The following is a 13,524-nucleotide window of genomic DNA, read 5'->3' on the forward strand; positions in this document are numbered from 1 at the left end:
CCCCATCTGAGGATGCTGAGCTGCTTCTGTTGAGCCTCTTTCATTTCTGCATCACTGAACTATTAAGTGGGGGATGCCAGGAAAGCAACATATCATCCTCAGGTCTGAAAGACTCACCTCATCCACTCCTGTGCTTCAAGGAAGGAGCAGCTCTGTCTTTGTTATCTTAGCAAATGCTCTCCTAAACTCTTCTTAAATATCTAATATCGATGACCTTAGCCAGCCTGGATAGGTGGCAGGTTTTTTTCTGGGAGCTGTTTTCCCTTTTGCCGCAGAACCAGACTGCAAGAAGCACCCCTTGCTCTGTGATTTTTAACATCTTTTCACCACAAAGGAACATCGTTGCACATTAGAATAATGGGTTATTTTGGGTGCTTAGTATATAGAGACATAGAAATGCTCTTAATTAATCTGTAGGTTGAAGCATAACAGAGATCACTAACATAACACCGTGAGAAAAGAAGGGAGAAATTAGTTTACAAGGCTCCTAAAAACATTTGCATCTTCATATTTGAGTGAGCCGATGGCCTGGGTAGCTCTTGGCCACCCTTTCCTGCATCCACAGGCAGGAGGGCTTCAGCTGCCCAGGGATGAGTAAGATGGACCTGCGAAAAAAGCATTGTATTTCCATGGACTCAGTTAGCATCTTGATACAGAAGTTTTGCAAAAAACTGTGTGAGCTTTAAGTCATTTACAGACCCTTTTTGGGTCAGGTAATTTCTTAATCAGGCATGATCTGCTATTTCCGGAGGTGTGAAGTATCTGCTGAGTTTCACTGGGATTTTTTGATATTCAGCATTTCTGAAAAGCAGGCCCATTACGTTTGGGTTGATGGGTTTTCTAAGGTGCTGTAAAACATTTTGTGAAGGCTCTTTTTTAAGGGGCTGTCAGAGGTGCCTGTGAAACCAGTGACCCCAGAAAATGCAAGCCAGCCAGGGAGATTCAGAGGCAGGAATGAAAACCTCCCACTATTGGTTCACCTTCAGCTCCTGGAAATCTTTCTTCCCCATTCGTTGTTGCTTAAGCTTCCTTTCCAGTGGGCACCACACATCCCTTCAGTATGGGCTGGGAGGCTGGATTAATTCACCACACTTGCATCTGCCTGTACTGAAGGCAAAGAAATCTTCCTTTTAGCCAGCAGCCACGCCAGTGGGAAACGCCAGCTTCCCTGTTGAACGAGCCCATTGCACGAGCTTGTAAATTCAGTGTTAGAATAGACAGTTCTAGCAGTCTTCTTGTCCGAGAGCTCACAAGCTCCACAGTAGTGATGGCAGAGCTGACAAATCTTTGAGAATTCAGAAAAAGCATGAGCATTTGCTTTATGGGGTCTTTTCTGGACTGGCTAGACAAAATGATCTGCAGGAGCGGTCTGAATCTAGAGTGATCTCTAGAGCTCGATATGACGCAGCCAGAGGAACCAACAGGAACAATTTAAGTTAAAGACCTTTAAAATTAAGTTTCTGTTTTAATGAGGGTGTTAAAAATAATCTTCATCACCAGATAGCGATACTTAATAAGTTGCCTTAATGTTAACTCCTACCTGAGGGAATCCCAGCAAAATGGGCAAGACTTTGCAATACTAAAGCAAGCTGTAAATATGTTCTTGTTCATCAACCTCTGCATAAATCCCATTTGCATGGAAGTGCTTCTGAGGCATCAGCAAGACTCGGTTTCATCCTCTGTGCCATTCTAGTTTGGTAGACTGAAAAATTACATGTTATGTGTAGTCTTTTCTGCAGGTGACAGCAATGCTTTTTTTTTTTTTTTTTTTTTTTCCCAAAACAACATCTGTTCTGTAATTATGTTCTTGGTGGGGTCGTGTTCTTATCGGAACCTTAGCTCAGCGGGCACCAGCTCTCACTAGGGATTTGAAGTGCTTCTAAATACATATGTTTAACGATTATGAGAACACATCATAGGTTTGTGCTTCCACATCCCTGTATCTAAATAAAGTTTTTCCTCTGATCTTCAGAGAGCGAACCACCTTCCTCTTTGGTTTCTGGGATCATTGACTACAACATGCCCCTCACCTCTACTTATCTGAAGCAAATGAAGCTGCGGGTAATGAATTCACAGGAACAGGTGAGTGGCGCTCCGGGCACAGGGCAGTGTGAGGTGCATAGCAGGTTTCTGCCAGTGCTGAAGGGGTGAAGGGAGTAACGGGTGCTTGGCACATCGATTTTTGGAGGATGCTTTTGGAAATGGCCAGTTTGTCCCAGGCAGGTGGGGCTCTGAGTACCGTGAGGGTTGGTGCATGGGAGTTGAGAGAGCAGTGCGCCTCTGGTCTTCTGGCTCAGAGAAAGCAAACATGCCTCCTTCAGAGTTGTGTCAGTGGAGAGGAGCAGAGATGGAGTTGATGCAGTTAATGCTTATAACAGTCTGCTCCTTCTTTAGATGTACAATTCTTCCAAAACATAGTCTTAAGAACAAATATGGCAAATAGGAATTTGTTTCTTTAACTCCTCTTAATTGCCTTGGAGCTTTAGCTGGTGGGGTCTGAAACCCAGACCTGTCTTCGGTTGCTCTGGTGCTCTGTTAAACTGACTGGCAACTTGAAGAAGTTCAACTGCAGCCACTCCACTCTCACATCAAAGTAGGAGAAGGCTCAGTTGTTTGGTGACAGTGCTACGCCACTGGATTTTGATTCAGGAATGGATGGGGCAGACTGCCACAGGATTATACCCAGGCTGTGCAATTTTCTGAAGTTCTGCAGCTGCAGAATTAGCTATGGGAACCTCTGTGCACCATGGAAACAGTCTATAAAAAGAAAGGTATGTTTTACTTGCTCCCCACAATCTGCACTGGAAGCCAGTGCTGGATTTTCTTTCCGGCACACTGAAACCTGAATCTGATCTTGTACATTACTGCCAGCTGCAAGAAGTGAAAGAGTTTGCATCATGCAGTGGTGGAAAACATTGCCGAGAGCTTGAACTGTGAAGTCGTGCCCAATGGGTATTTTCATCTAGTGGCACCACAAGGGGACATTGGTTAGAGCATCCATTGCCGGGGTGTAAAATGCCAGATGTGGGTTTGCTGTCAGGAGCTGGAGAGGTACCGAGCTCCTCTGTCACTTCAGCAGTGAAACCTTCTTGCTGGAGGACAAAATGGCACCTGACAGGAAGCACTTCTGTTTGTTGCAGCTTTTTTCCTTTGCGAATGTTGGACACTTGAGTGGGTTTAAGGTTTTGTTTGCAGTAGGTTATCTTGCAGCTTTTGAAATGTGAAAGGCTGCAATACGCGAGGTCCTGCGCTCGAGCTGGGTCGGGCAGTAGAACTATGGACAGCTCCGGGTGGCTAGGCTGGGCTGAACTGGGCTGAGCTGGGCAGGACTGGGCTGGGCTGGGGACATGGAGTGGATGGATGTGTCACTTTGTGTCATCTGATGGCTGCCTCAGGACCACTTTCGGATAAAGAGGATTGAAAGCTGGCATATTCCAACCACCTTTGGCTTCTGCAAAGTGTTTGTTGGGTCTCGGTACAACTCCTAGCAGAGAGATATTGGGGTTGCAGACCCTGCTGTTGTCTCTACTGTTGGCTACCAACCTGTTCTTCACCAAGGTGAAGGGCTCAGTGGGCCATGAAGGCTGACTGTACTTTTCAGCATTCTAGGCAGTTCTTTTAAGTTTGGTGTATACGAAAGGACCGTCTGAGAGGTTTGTTTAGTTACCGTTCATGCATTTTCTACCAATTCTTCTTGGCTCCAAAGCTCTGTGCAAGAGAAGTGCATTATGAAGCTTCATTAAACTACTGTACCCGGTTTATACAGGTAGAAAACGTGCAGTTTGATCTTATTTCCATAATAAAAAAACACCCCAGAAGCTGGCAGGCTTTAGTACTGAATCTTGAGTTTTGAAGCATGCCTAGGTATGCTTGTTTTGACAACTTTGGTTGGTAATTTAGTGATTTGAGTTTATACCCTGAATTTTGGTGCAGCAGTTTGCACTGGAGCTATCACTAGATAGATGTAACATGAATAATCTTGAAGCTCGCTAGGATTGGAATAGAAGCATATGTCATACAGGAACAAAAAAGGGACCAGCAGAGGCAACCAGCAGTTGTTGGTTTAGATCATAAATCAAACGGCTTGATGTTATTCTCTGCCTCTAAAGTTTTTCTTTTCCTGAGCTCTCATCAGTATGTTGCAGTGCAGCTTTCTAAGCTTTTCAAGCTGCTGCAGCCAAGGGAAAAACCTATTTGGAAGAAGTAAAATTTGCTGTTCAGCGTGTTGCTGAAACTGGTTTCTGAGAGCAAAATAACAAAAGATCAGTCTTATTGCTCAGACTTCTGACAGATTAAAGCTTTCCATCAGATCTGGAGGTAATGACAGTCTGGAGAGGATACAGGTGGTTGGACATGCTGGAGAAAATCCAGTGGGCTTGGGTGCCATCCGTGCTGAGATACGGGATGCTCCCCAGCTTCCCCTGGGGAAACAAGTGCCACGCTCCTAGGGCAGCTGTGGCTGTATTCGGAGCTGCTCACGCTGAAGTCTAAGTGAAGAAAATGTGTGTAATACTATCAATACCAGGCTTCAGTTCCCTCTGCAAAGCATTCCCCTGCTGGTTTTTTCCTTCTTCATACTTTGCACTGGAAACATGACAGTACCATCCTTTTTGCCTGGAGGATCCTGGCAGTCTTTGTGGAACACAGGCTGTGAAACGTGGGCTGCTGCTCTCCCTCTCCCCAGGGAGGGAGCTTTAGGGTTAGGGAGTTGCTTGCAGCTGTTCGGGTTCCAGGTGTTTACAAACTGCAAAGTCCTCTAAAGAGGATAGAAATAATTCTGACTTTGCTACAGATGCAAGGCAGGAAGAAAATACAACCTGCTTTTAAAGTCTGCACTACACAAACATGCCCTGCATGGGTTTTGTATATCAATATTTACAAAATTATATTCGTTGCTCTCTAGCACAGCTTTGCTGCCATGCCACCTTACTGCCTTGCACTCACTAACATTTGATGGTGATAACAGAAATAAATTAAGCAACGCACTTGTGTTAGGCTAGTCTTTTGCCAAAAGCAATTATTTGTATGCAGCAGCACCAGGGAGGAACTTGCTTCACTTGGCGTAACAATGAATGAATTTATGCCAAAGTGGCCTTTTAACTTCATTATTCAGAGAAAAAAAAAGTGTACGTGTAACTGTAATTTATTAGTGCTGCTAAGCACATCAGTATTAAGGCAACAGTGTCTCCAGAAGGAAGCACAGCCAGAAGAACTTTAGAGAAAGCATTTTATCTCTGCTTAGGGACAAAAAGCAGTCAGAAGAGGAGATCTTTACATAGTTGCTCACAAAATGAAGAGTTCCTGCAGAATATCCTTCGGTATATTTCTCAGAGTCAGTACATTTATTTTGGCATGATGGAAAACAACTGTGACCCATGTTGCTTAAATTGGGTTCACTAGAACATGCAGAAGCTTCTGGGGTGTGAGTCTTCCTTCATTCCCATTTTATATCAATTCTCACATGTGTGAGATAAATCGGGACCCTTACTCTTGCCACAGAGTGCTGAATTAGCCATGTTTCAGGGTATCTACTGAGGCATTAAAGCATCTCTGAACTTCTGACCTTCCCAATCTAGCAGCAAAAAGGAATGAAAAGAAGATATTTGATGTTTATCTATAATGATCCTTCCACCTTATTTTCAAACGCTAAATATTAGGATTTTTAAATGGTTGGTTCCTCGAGTTTATTGCAGTCATTTTCTGTCTTACTTAAACTCAGCTTTAGATTTATTTTTCATTCCACACTGTCGGCCATGATTTCCACTGGTGGCTGGTGGAATATAGAGATTCTAAGAGAACAAATCCTAGCACTGAAATGCCAGGCTCTCTCTGCTCTGGAGATGTTGCTGCTACCTTGGCAGATACAGTCCAGGGCCGAGTAACCAGATTTAAATGATACAGAAATGTTTTGAAAGGTTGCTTCAATGACTGCTGACAGAAGGTCATGCAATCAGTGAATAGCAGGAGCTGCTCTTGGATGAGAAATAACATGAGCATTTTTCTTGTTGCTATGGCTTTGCTACACTGACTTGTAAGCGTTTGAGAGGGACAGAGCCTTGTCCTGCGCTGCCACACACTCCATCCACCCAGTAATTTCCCAGTAAACCTGGAGTGTGTGATGGTGCATGGATGTGAAGCAGTTTACAAAACACAATTTCAGGCAATATTTTAACCCAAACACCACAGTAACCCTGGAAGGGGGGTATGCAGGGGTTCAGATCCCACGGATGTACAAGAAGTTGGCTTCATCTAGTGCTGGTGAGGATCAAGCATCCTCTGCAGGCTTTGGGAGCTCATGGAGCCTCATGACCAGAGGCTGCTTTGCAATGTTAAGTCCTCCTCCTTCCACTCTCCTTTCTCCCTGGTCTCCCTGCTACAGCGCTTGCTCACTTCAGTGTCTCAGAAGGCTCAGGTATTACCAGAACATCTTCCTCTGGCAGCTCGCTTGCTTCCTTCTGCTTCAGATCCATCTCCAGACTAATCCTGGGCGTGCAGAACTGGCACAGGGGTGGCAGCCAAGGCAGGGAGGGGAGCAAGCAGCTGCAGAAGAAGGCACACTAGGTTTTCATTTTCAGTCTGTAAGTTCACTGGTGAGAATTGCAAACGTCTCATTTCATGTAGTCCAGAGACCAGAAACAAATCTGGCAGAGCTGGCAGCTGCTGGGCGAGGTCTGGGACCTGGATTTAGCTGTTGGAGTGCTTAGCGAAGGGATCCCCAAGAAACGCTGTATGTGTTCATCAATGTGCAGAGAAGGCCGAAGCGTGCAGTCAGTATTTAGAAGGAAGTGGGATGATGCGTTTGCATCACATGAGAATGATAAGATACTTCCCAGTCCATTAAAGAGGGTGTTAAACATCTCCAGGAATAAATATCTCTAAATCAACTTGATAACTCCCATTCAAGAGGCTGTTACTTGGCTTGTGAAGATCTTTGTTTCCTGCTGTTAATTTTTAACACACTTTGGGGCACTAGAGAAGTTCCCTAAATGCACCCTTACACACAGAAGAAAAGGCAATATTGGCCGTACACAGAGTGAGGCATCATGACCATAGCTGTTTGAAATAGATTTAATCGATACGATAAAGGCTTGCCGGTAGGTCTGCGCCAGCAAAGCCTGCTGGTGGGGTTGCTGGCAGAAGTGGGCTTTGCCTGGTAAACTTCAATCCTGCCCTAAATGACAGACTTTGTCCAGGCAAAGCCAAGGAGGCAGGTCCGGCTGTCATAACAGCGTTCTTTACTGGCAAAGATAGTTTAGCAAAACTTTCATCCTTGGCCTTAATGGCTCATGAGATGCAGGAGGTCAGATGATCAAACCATTTAGCCTGGCTTCAAACTCGTGTGAATGGATTGCTTTCAGTGAAGGTCAACTCATTTTTGTTATTGGAATTAACTCTGATGTTCCCAGCTAGTAAAAACTTAGGAGCTTTTCTTTCCTGTTATGTGCATCTTTCAGTATTTTTCCCAGCATAGCTGCATTACAGGTGAGCTTTGTGTTTGTTCAGTGCAGTGCTCAATGCAAGCAAACAATTTGAGACCCCAACTTGGGCTGGCTGGGATAAATCCTGCCACTGCTGCTTTCATCTTCAAATGAGATGTGATGCCAAGGCCCTGACTCTGCAGTTTTGGGGGAAAATCACATTCTTTTCTGTAAGAAAGGAGGTGGCATTGCCCAGTTCCAGCGATGCTAGGTGCAATTCATCCTCCTGAGCTGCTCAGCTGTATTTAGTTGCTGCGTGTGACTGGTCTGGTTTGTTTTACTCACTGGTAGCTGTGCACCAGTGGAGAGAAGCTGATCTCTTTCCCACTCTCTGTTTGCTTCCCTGTGTTGTTGTGCAGCTTAACTAAGGTCCTGGGGAAGTGGCTGGGGGTTGTTCAGAAGTTTATCTCACCCTCGGGGGAGCTATGGTTGTGCTAGCAGCAGGCTGGGTCGCATCACACAGGAGCAGGACATGGCAGGCAGGTGCGAACCAGGCAGTAGCAGCCTGTGCTTGCAGTGCCTGGGAGGAAGGACGGGTCGGTGGCGCTTGGCTGGGATGTGTGGAGTCCCCTGAGCTGGTGACAGTGACTCCATGGAGCTCAGCCCTGCACAGACGCAGCCATTGGGTCCCGCACAGGCTGGGCCACACAAAGCCCACGTGGGTTCCCCGCTTGCTTCACAACAAGGCTTTTCTGCACTGGGGTTGATCCATTGTGGGTAATTAGGGCTGATTGCCTTCCACTGTGCAGTTACCCCCCAGTGCACTTTATCCAGCAGTGTGGTCCAAGTAGCCTACTAAAGCCGAGCTGCTTGAGCCTGTTTCTGGGAACCCTGAATGAGTAGGGCCAAACCCCACACTGTCTGTCTGTAATTCATCATTCCTTCCAAGTACCTCCCCTATTTGATGAGGAGAGATGCTGCCCATTCCCTGTGCAGCAACCAGCATCAAAGCCGTCTGTTCCCAGTAGAACTGGAAACAAAGCTTTGGTTCAGGTCTCATAAAGTGGTGCTAGGAAACATTTCCAGGGGAAAAAGCAAAGACCTGAATCTCAGGGTGACAAAAGCATTTGGCATCCGTGGAACAGTCTCATGGGTCCAGTTCCATTTGCCCTGTACCTGTGGAAGGCTTTGCACAGTGAGGTTTTCTGCATCGTCTCCCAAGCTCAGGTGCTGATGTGCTATATGTTGACTTTGATCAAGTCACACAAATGGCTGTTTCTTAATTGCCTTCTCCCTTTAAAAAGGGGATAATACCTTAGAGAGACTTCTGAGGTCTCGCTCACTAATAAAGCTCTTCAAGAGCTTGGATGGCATCTACTTTGAGAGCGCGAACTATTATTAATGATTTCCGTTATTATAGAAGATGAAGCTGTGTGGTTCAGCTTTTTAACCTTGAATCGCGTACGTGCTTTTGTTTCCGCTGCTGTTAAACCTGCGCAGGCAGGCTTGCACCTTGCCTGGTTGCACAGGCTCCTAAGACCCACATCGTGAGCTGTGTGCCTGCAAAAGGAGTGCGTGTATCTCTGTGAGGCGTCCATGTTACATGCAAAGGTGGATTCTGAAACTCATGGTATGGCTTGAGAATGGCCAAAAATGGGTTTAGTGGTGGTTCTATTTATGTTGGCTTGATTCTGATTTGGGTGGCCAAGAGATAAGCTGTGAGGGTCATCTTCAATGTATAACGCAACACAGACTTTCTTGGTGGTGCTGTGGGTTCAGGCTTTGGCAAGAAATGTTAGGGGATATTTGACTGCAATTCACCCGTCGCTTCAGGTACCCATTCCCTGTACTCCAGAGGAAGGCAAATTCCATCCACAGAAAAAACTCCTTTCCTGCTCCTTTACTTGGCAGTGACTGGTGTAGCCATAAAGTACGGAGCTGTATTTCCATTCCATCTCTTGGCCTTGGCTCCTGGGAAAAAAAAACCAACCACCTTTTATTCATCCATATGCCAGATGCTAACAACTGCTACTTTTACCAAAGGAGCGACTAAGATGAAATGGGAATGAATACAGCCTGCAGCCCACAACAAATCTGGTCTATAATAACCTTTCCCAAATTTTTATGCTCTGTTTTTTTCCTGACTCTGCTCTGGATGGCAGATCAGTTACAATACAGTGTTGATAAGAGCTGCGTATCCCTCTCGTGCCATGCGACTGGGGCTCTCCTTCGGCAGCTCTTCTGCAGCGCTGTGTCTCTTGCCCATCTTTCCTTCCTGGCTTTGCCTCTGCGAGATTATTTTTTTAATGCTTATTACCCCGTAGGGTTTGGTGGTCACAGAGGACCCGATGCAGGAGGGCCCATTTGTTATTTAACCTACTTTTCAGAGGCACAAGAACATCAAGTGACTCGCACAAGGTCGCCCATGAGTCAGTGACTCCTCTGGCATCGTGGCCAGATCCTGCTGTCCTGCAGTCCCCTGCTCTCACCACTAGATCACCGTGCTCACACTCATCACCACCACAACTATTCAATTAAGCTCCTACAGTGCCTTAAATGCCATTTATTCCTGGGTTTGACAGCAGTCCCGGTATCCTTGTGGAGCCTTGCCTTAGGAAATTACAACAGATGAGGTCAGGGCGCCGTCAGCGATGTCCTTGGAAGCGTCACTGCCTGGTACGTGGGCAGGCTGTGCGGTGCAGGGGCTGTTGCAGCCAGGGCACGGCTCTTCCTAGGACGTGTGGCTCTGGTGGCAGCCGACGGGACCCTGTCTGGGCCAGCACAGCCTGATGGGGAGCCCCTGGTTTTCTGCATGGGCAGATCTGTGTCTGCGTGAAGGGGTTTGCAGGGACCAGATTTAATGAACACGTTGTGAGGACAGAGGGAAGGAAGCAGCTTATAAATAATATATTTGATGTGTATATAATAACAGTAGTACTGGTTTATTGTGGTGTGCATTTTTTTTAACGTGGAATCTCGTAAGGCACTTACCCCTGTTCATGACAACTTGATAAATTATTATTACCAGTTCTATATCTAATTGCCAGTTATTTCCCCCTAGATAATTTAATCCAAAAAATACCCACTGGAAAGGAGCTTGGTGTGCTGTTTCCCAAAGCTTCCCTAGCTATTTCTGGAGGCAGCCCCTCTTCCGCCGGTGAGCTCCACTTCGGCCAGCCTCGTGACCCTGAGTGCTGGCACAAACAATTGCATTTCTGTTGGGCTCATGACCCCACTTGTAACGGCAGTGACCCCCCCTTGGGGTCAGGACCCCTCTCCTGCCCGGGGAAAAGCTCCTGCCCAGCAGCTATTGCTGAACTGCTGTTCCTCCCTTGCTCCCTGTGTGGACACGGCTGCTCGGCACTAAGTTTGCCCATGCGAAATTTAGGTTAATCCATTTCCAAAGTGGATTAACCTAACCCCCACAAAGGCACTTAGTATAAAATAAGTGTCCACATGGTGAGGCAGCACAGAATAGTGACTGTGCTTCAAACCTCGCACCCTGGCTGGTTTGTGTCCTCTGCGAGCTCTCCAAACAGAGGGGCAGGCTGCTCCCAGGGGGACTTGCTCTCCTAAATGGCTTTAAGCTGGTCTAGTTTGAAGCCAAAGGGAGCGCAAGGAGGAAACAAAGCCCAGCAATGGGAAGGGGTTAAAAGCCCGCTCCGCTGAGGTCCACGCAAGTCTCCGGTTCACCTTAAATGGTCAGGATTTTATTTTAGCTTCAGGGAGGAGCAGCAGCCATTGAGCTGGAAGGGAGCAGAGAAGGCCCTGCAGCTGGGGGCTCACAGCCCGCTGCCCTCCCAGCCGGCTGCTTCCTGCGGGAGGCCCCCCAGCCGCTCTCACCCTTCAGCTTCTGGCTCCATGGATCAGCCCCGAAGAGATGGAAATGCAATACTGTGCGATACCCATTTTCACCTCCCACCTCTGGCCTCCTTGGATCTTCCTGAGCCACCCCTCCTCCCTTGCCTTCCCTAGCAGTGAAGTCGTTAACTCGGGAGTAGATAACATCATAATTGGACATCCGCACTAACAAGCCATAAACACCAATGTGGCAGTGGCAGTTCCCATCCTCGGCTCTGGCACCAGCCTACCGCAGGCTCCGCCGCTGAATCCGTTACACTTGGTTTATTTCATAAAAATTTCCTTCGTAACCATTAAACAGCGAGAGACATGAGATGGGCTGGGGAGGGGTGTGCCAAGCTGCTGGCACCCATCGAGGCCATGCTATCCACAGCTGGGCGGGCGGGAGGTCACCGCCCTGCTGCCCTTAGGGCCTTGTCTGGGAGCGGGTACCAGTCCTGGGGGATACCAGGACACCCCACACTGCCCGTCTGGAGCCGGGGTGCAGCATCCCCATCCCTCCCGGGGACCCGGTGGCACGGTGTCCTGAACGGGGCTGTGCTGGGGGCACGGCTGAGCGTGGTGGGCAGCTTTGCTGTCACGGAACTGGCTTGAAGAGGGGCTGGTTTAACAGCAGCTGAGATCCAGTGTTCAGGCAGAGGCTGCGGCGCTGAGTGCTGCTGCTGCTGGCAGAGCGGGGTCCTCTTCTGCTCCCACGGTGCGAGAGGGAGAATCGTCTGAAACAAAAGGATTCAGCAGAGGCGGCAGCGCGGGGCCTGGGCCCTGCTGCACCCCCGGAGCGCAGGGGAAGGGGGGCTGCGGGGCAACCCCCCCCCGCGCCCCGGGGACCTGCTGCCGGGCTCCCGCAACTTGCACCCCGCGGCACGGCCAAACCCCGGCGCTGCGCGGCCCGGCGCTCCCGGGGCCGGGCTGCAAGGGGTGTCCCCGGGCCGGGCTGCGGCTCACCGTGCCGTGCCGTGCCGAGCCGAGCCGAGCCGGGCGTGTTGCAGCCCCCCGTGCCGTGCCCGGATGGGTGACAGCCCCCCCGGGTCGTGCCGAGCGGAGGATGCCCGAGCGGGTTGCGTCCCCCCCCGGCCGTGCCGTACCGATCCGTTCCGTGCCGTACCGAGCCGTGCCTCCGGCCGTGCATTCTCGCGGCTCTCCAGCAGGCGCCCGGCCCTGGACATTGTCTCTTCCTCCGGGAGGAAGGGCCCTCCCCGGCCCTCCACAATGTGCTCTTCCAGGCGCGGCTCCCCGCGCCCCCCGCCGCGCCCGGCCCGGTGCGCCCGCCCCCCGCGGCCCCGCTCCCCTTCCCCCGCCGCCTCCGCCTGCGGCCGGGCCCCGCTCGCCCCCCTCCGCCTCCCCGGCCCCCCCCCCCCCGGGAGCCGGGAGTGACGCGCTCCGCAGCGCCGGCCCCTCTCCCCGGGCAGCAGCTGGTTGTCAGCCTCTCCGGAGCGCCGCCAGCCCGGGCCCCCTCCCTCCGTCCCTCCGTCCCTCCGTCCCTCCGCCCCGCGCTCCCAGCCGCGCCGCCGGGCTGGCGCAGGCCGGCAGGCCCCGGGCCCCGCTCCAGGTAGGCACCGGCCCCCCGGGCCCCCGGCCCCCGGCGGCGGCCCCGGGCGGGGGATGTGGGGGGTGGTGGGATGCGCGGGGGCTCCACGCGGTGCTGCGGGGAGGAGGAGGAGGAGGAAGGGGGGGGGCAGTGGCGGGCGGGGCGGGGCGGGGCGGGGGGGGCGGCCGCGGGGCCCGGCCCCAACTCCGGGGGGAGCGGCCGTGCCGCCCCGCTGCCCCGGGAAGTTGCGGGGCGGCCGCGGGGCTGGCGGCGGCGGCGGGGGGGCGGCTGGCGCGTCCTTCCCCGCGCCCGGCGCGGCTCCCCCTTCCCCGGAAGAGCACAAAAGCGCCGAAGAAAGTGGGAGGAGGCGGCGGCGGGAGCGCTCCGGCCCCATCAATTCCCGGGCACCGGCCCCGCGCCGCCATCGCCGCGCCGCCCGCCCCGGCCCCGGCCCCGGCCCCGGGCGGGGATTGTGCTGGAAATAGCCGCCTCCCTGGAGGTAAAGCCCTACTTACGTGTCAATCCCCGCCGCACGCTGAGCCCCGTGCGCAGCCCCGGGCAGGGCTCCATCGCGGCCGTATTTATTTACCTGCCGGCGGAGGGGCGCGGGGGGCGGGACGGGGACCCGGGGACGTTCGCCCGGTTGCCAGCGCCTGGCAGCTGCGGGGAGACACGCGTGGGAGCCACATTCCCTCCGTGGGGAAACGGCGGGTCCCG

At 51.1% G+C, this 13,524-nt stretch overlaps 1 protein-coding gene and 1 long non-coding RNA gene across 3 annotated transcripts in view; one reads left to right on the plus strand and one right to left on the minus strand.

The window, feature by feature from the left end:
• The window catches only part of NOL4L (nucleolar protein 4 like), a 61,067-nt gene that overhangs the window by 24,231 nt on the left and 23,312 nt on the right, over positions 1-13,524 (plus strand). The window contains 1 exon segment of the mRNA XM_040608849.1: positions 1,973-2,082. Coding sequence (XP_040464783.1) covers positions 1,973-2,082 — 110 coding nt within the window.
• LOC121094782 lies at positions 11,068-12,561 on the minus strand. Of its 2 annotated transcripts, none has more exons than XR_005829939.1 (2): positions 12,365-12,561; positions 11,068-11,995 (listed from the first exon to the last, which is right to left on the minus strand). It is a non-coding gene; the product is annotated as an uncharacterized LOC121094782 (long non-coding RNA). The 2 variants fall into 2 exon arrangements; XR_005829938.1 differs by having other exon boundaries at positions 11,474-11,995; positions 12,385-12,561.

This window comes from Falco naumanni, chromosome 10, assembly GCF_017639655.2.
Source record: "Falco naumanni isolate bFalNau1 chromosome 10, bFalNau1.pat, whole genome shotgun sequence".
NCBI classification, from domain to species: Eukaryota; Metazoa; Chordata; class Aves; order Falconiformes; family Falconidae; genus Falco; species Falco naumanni.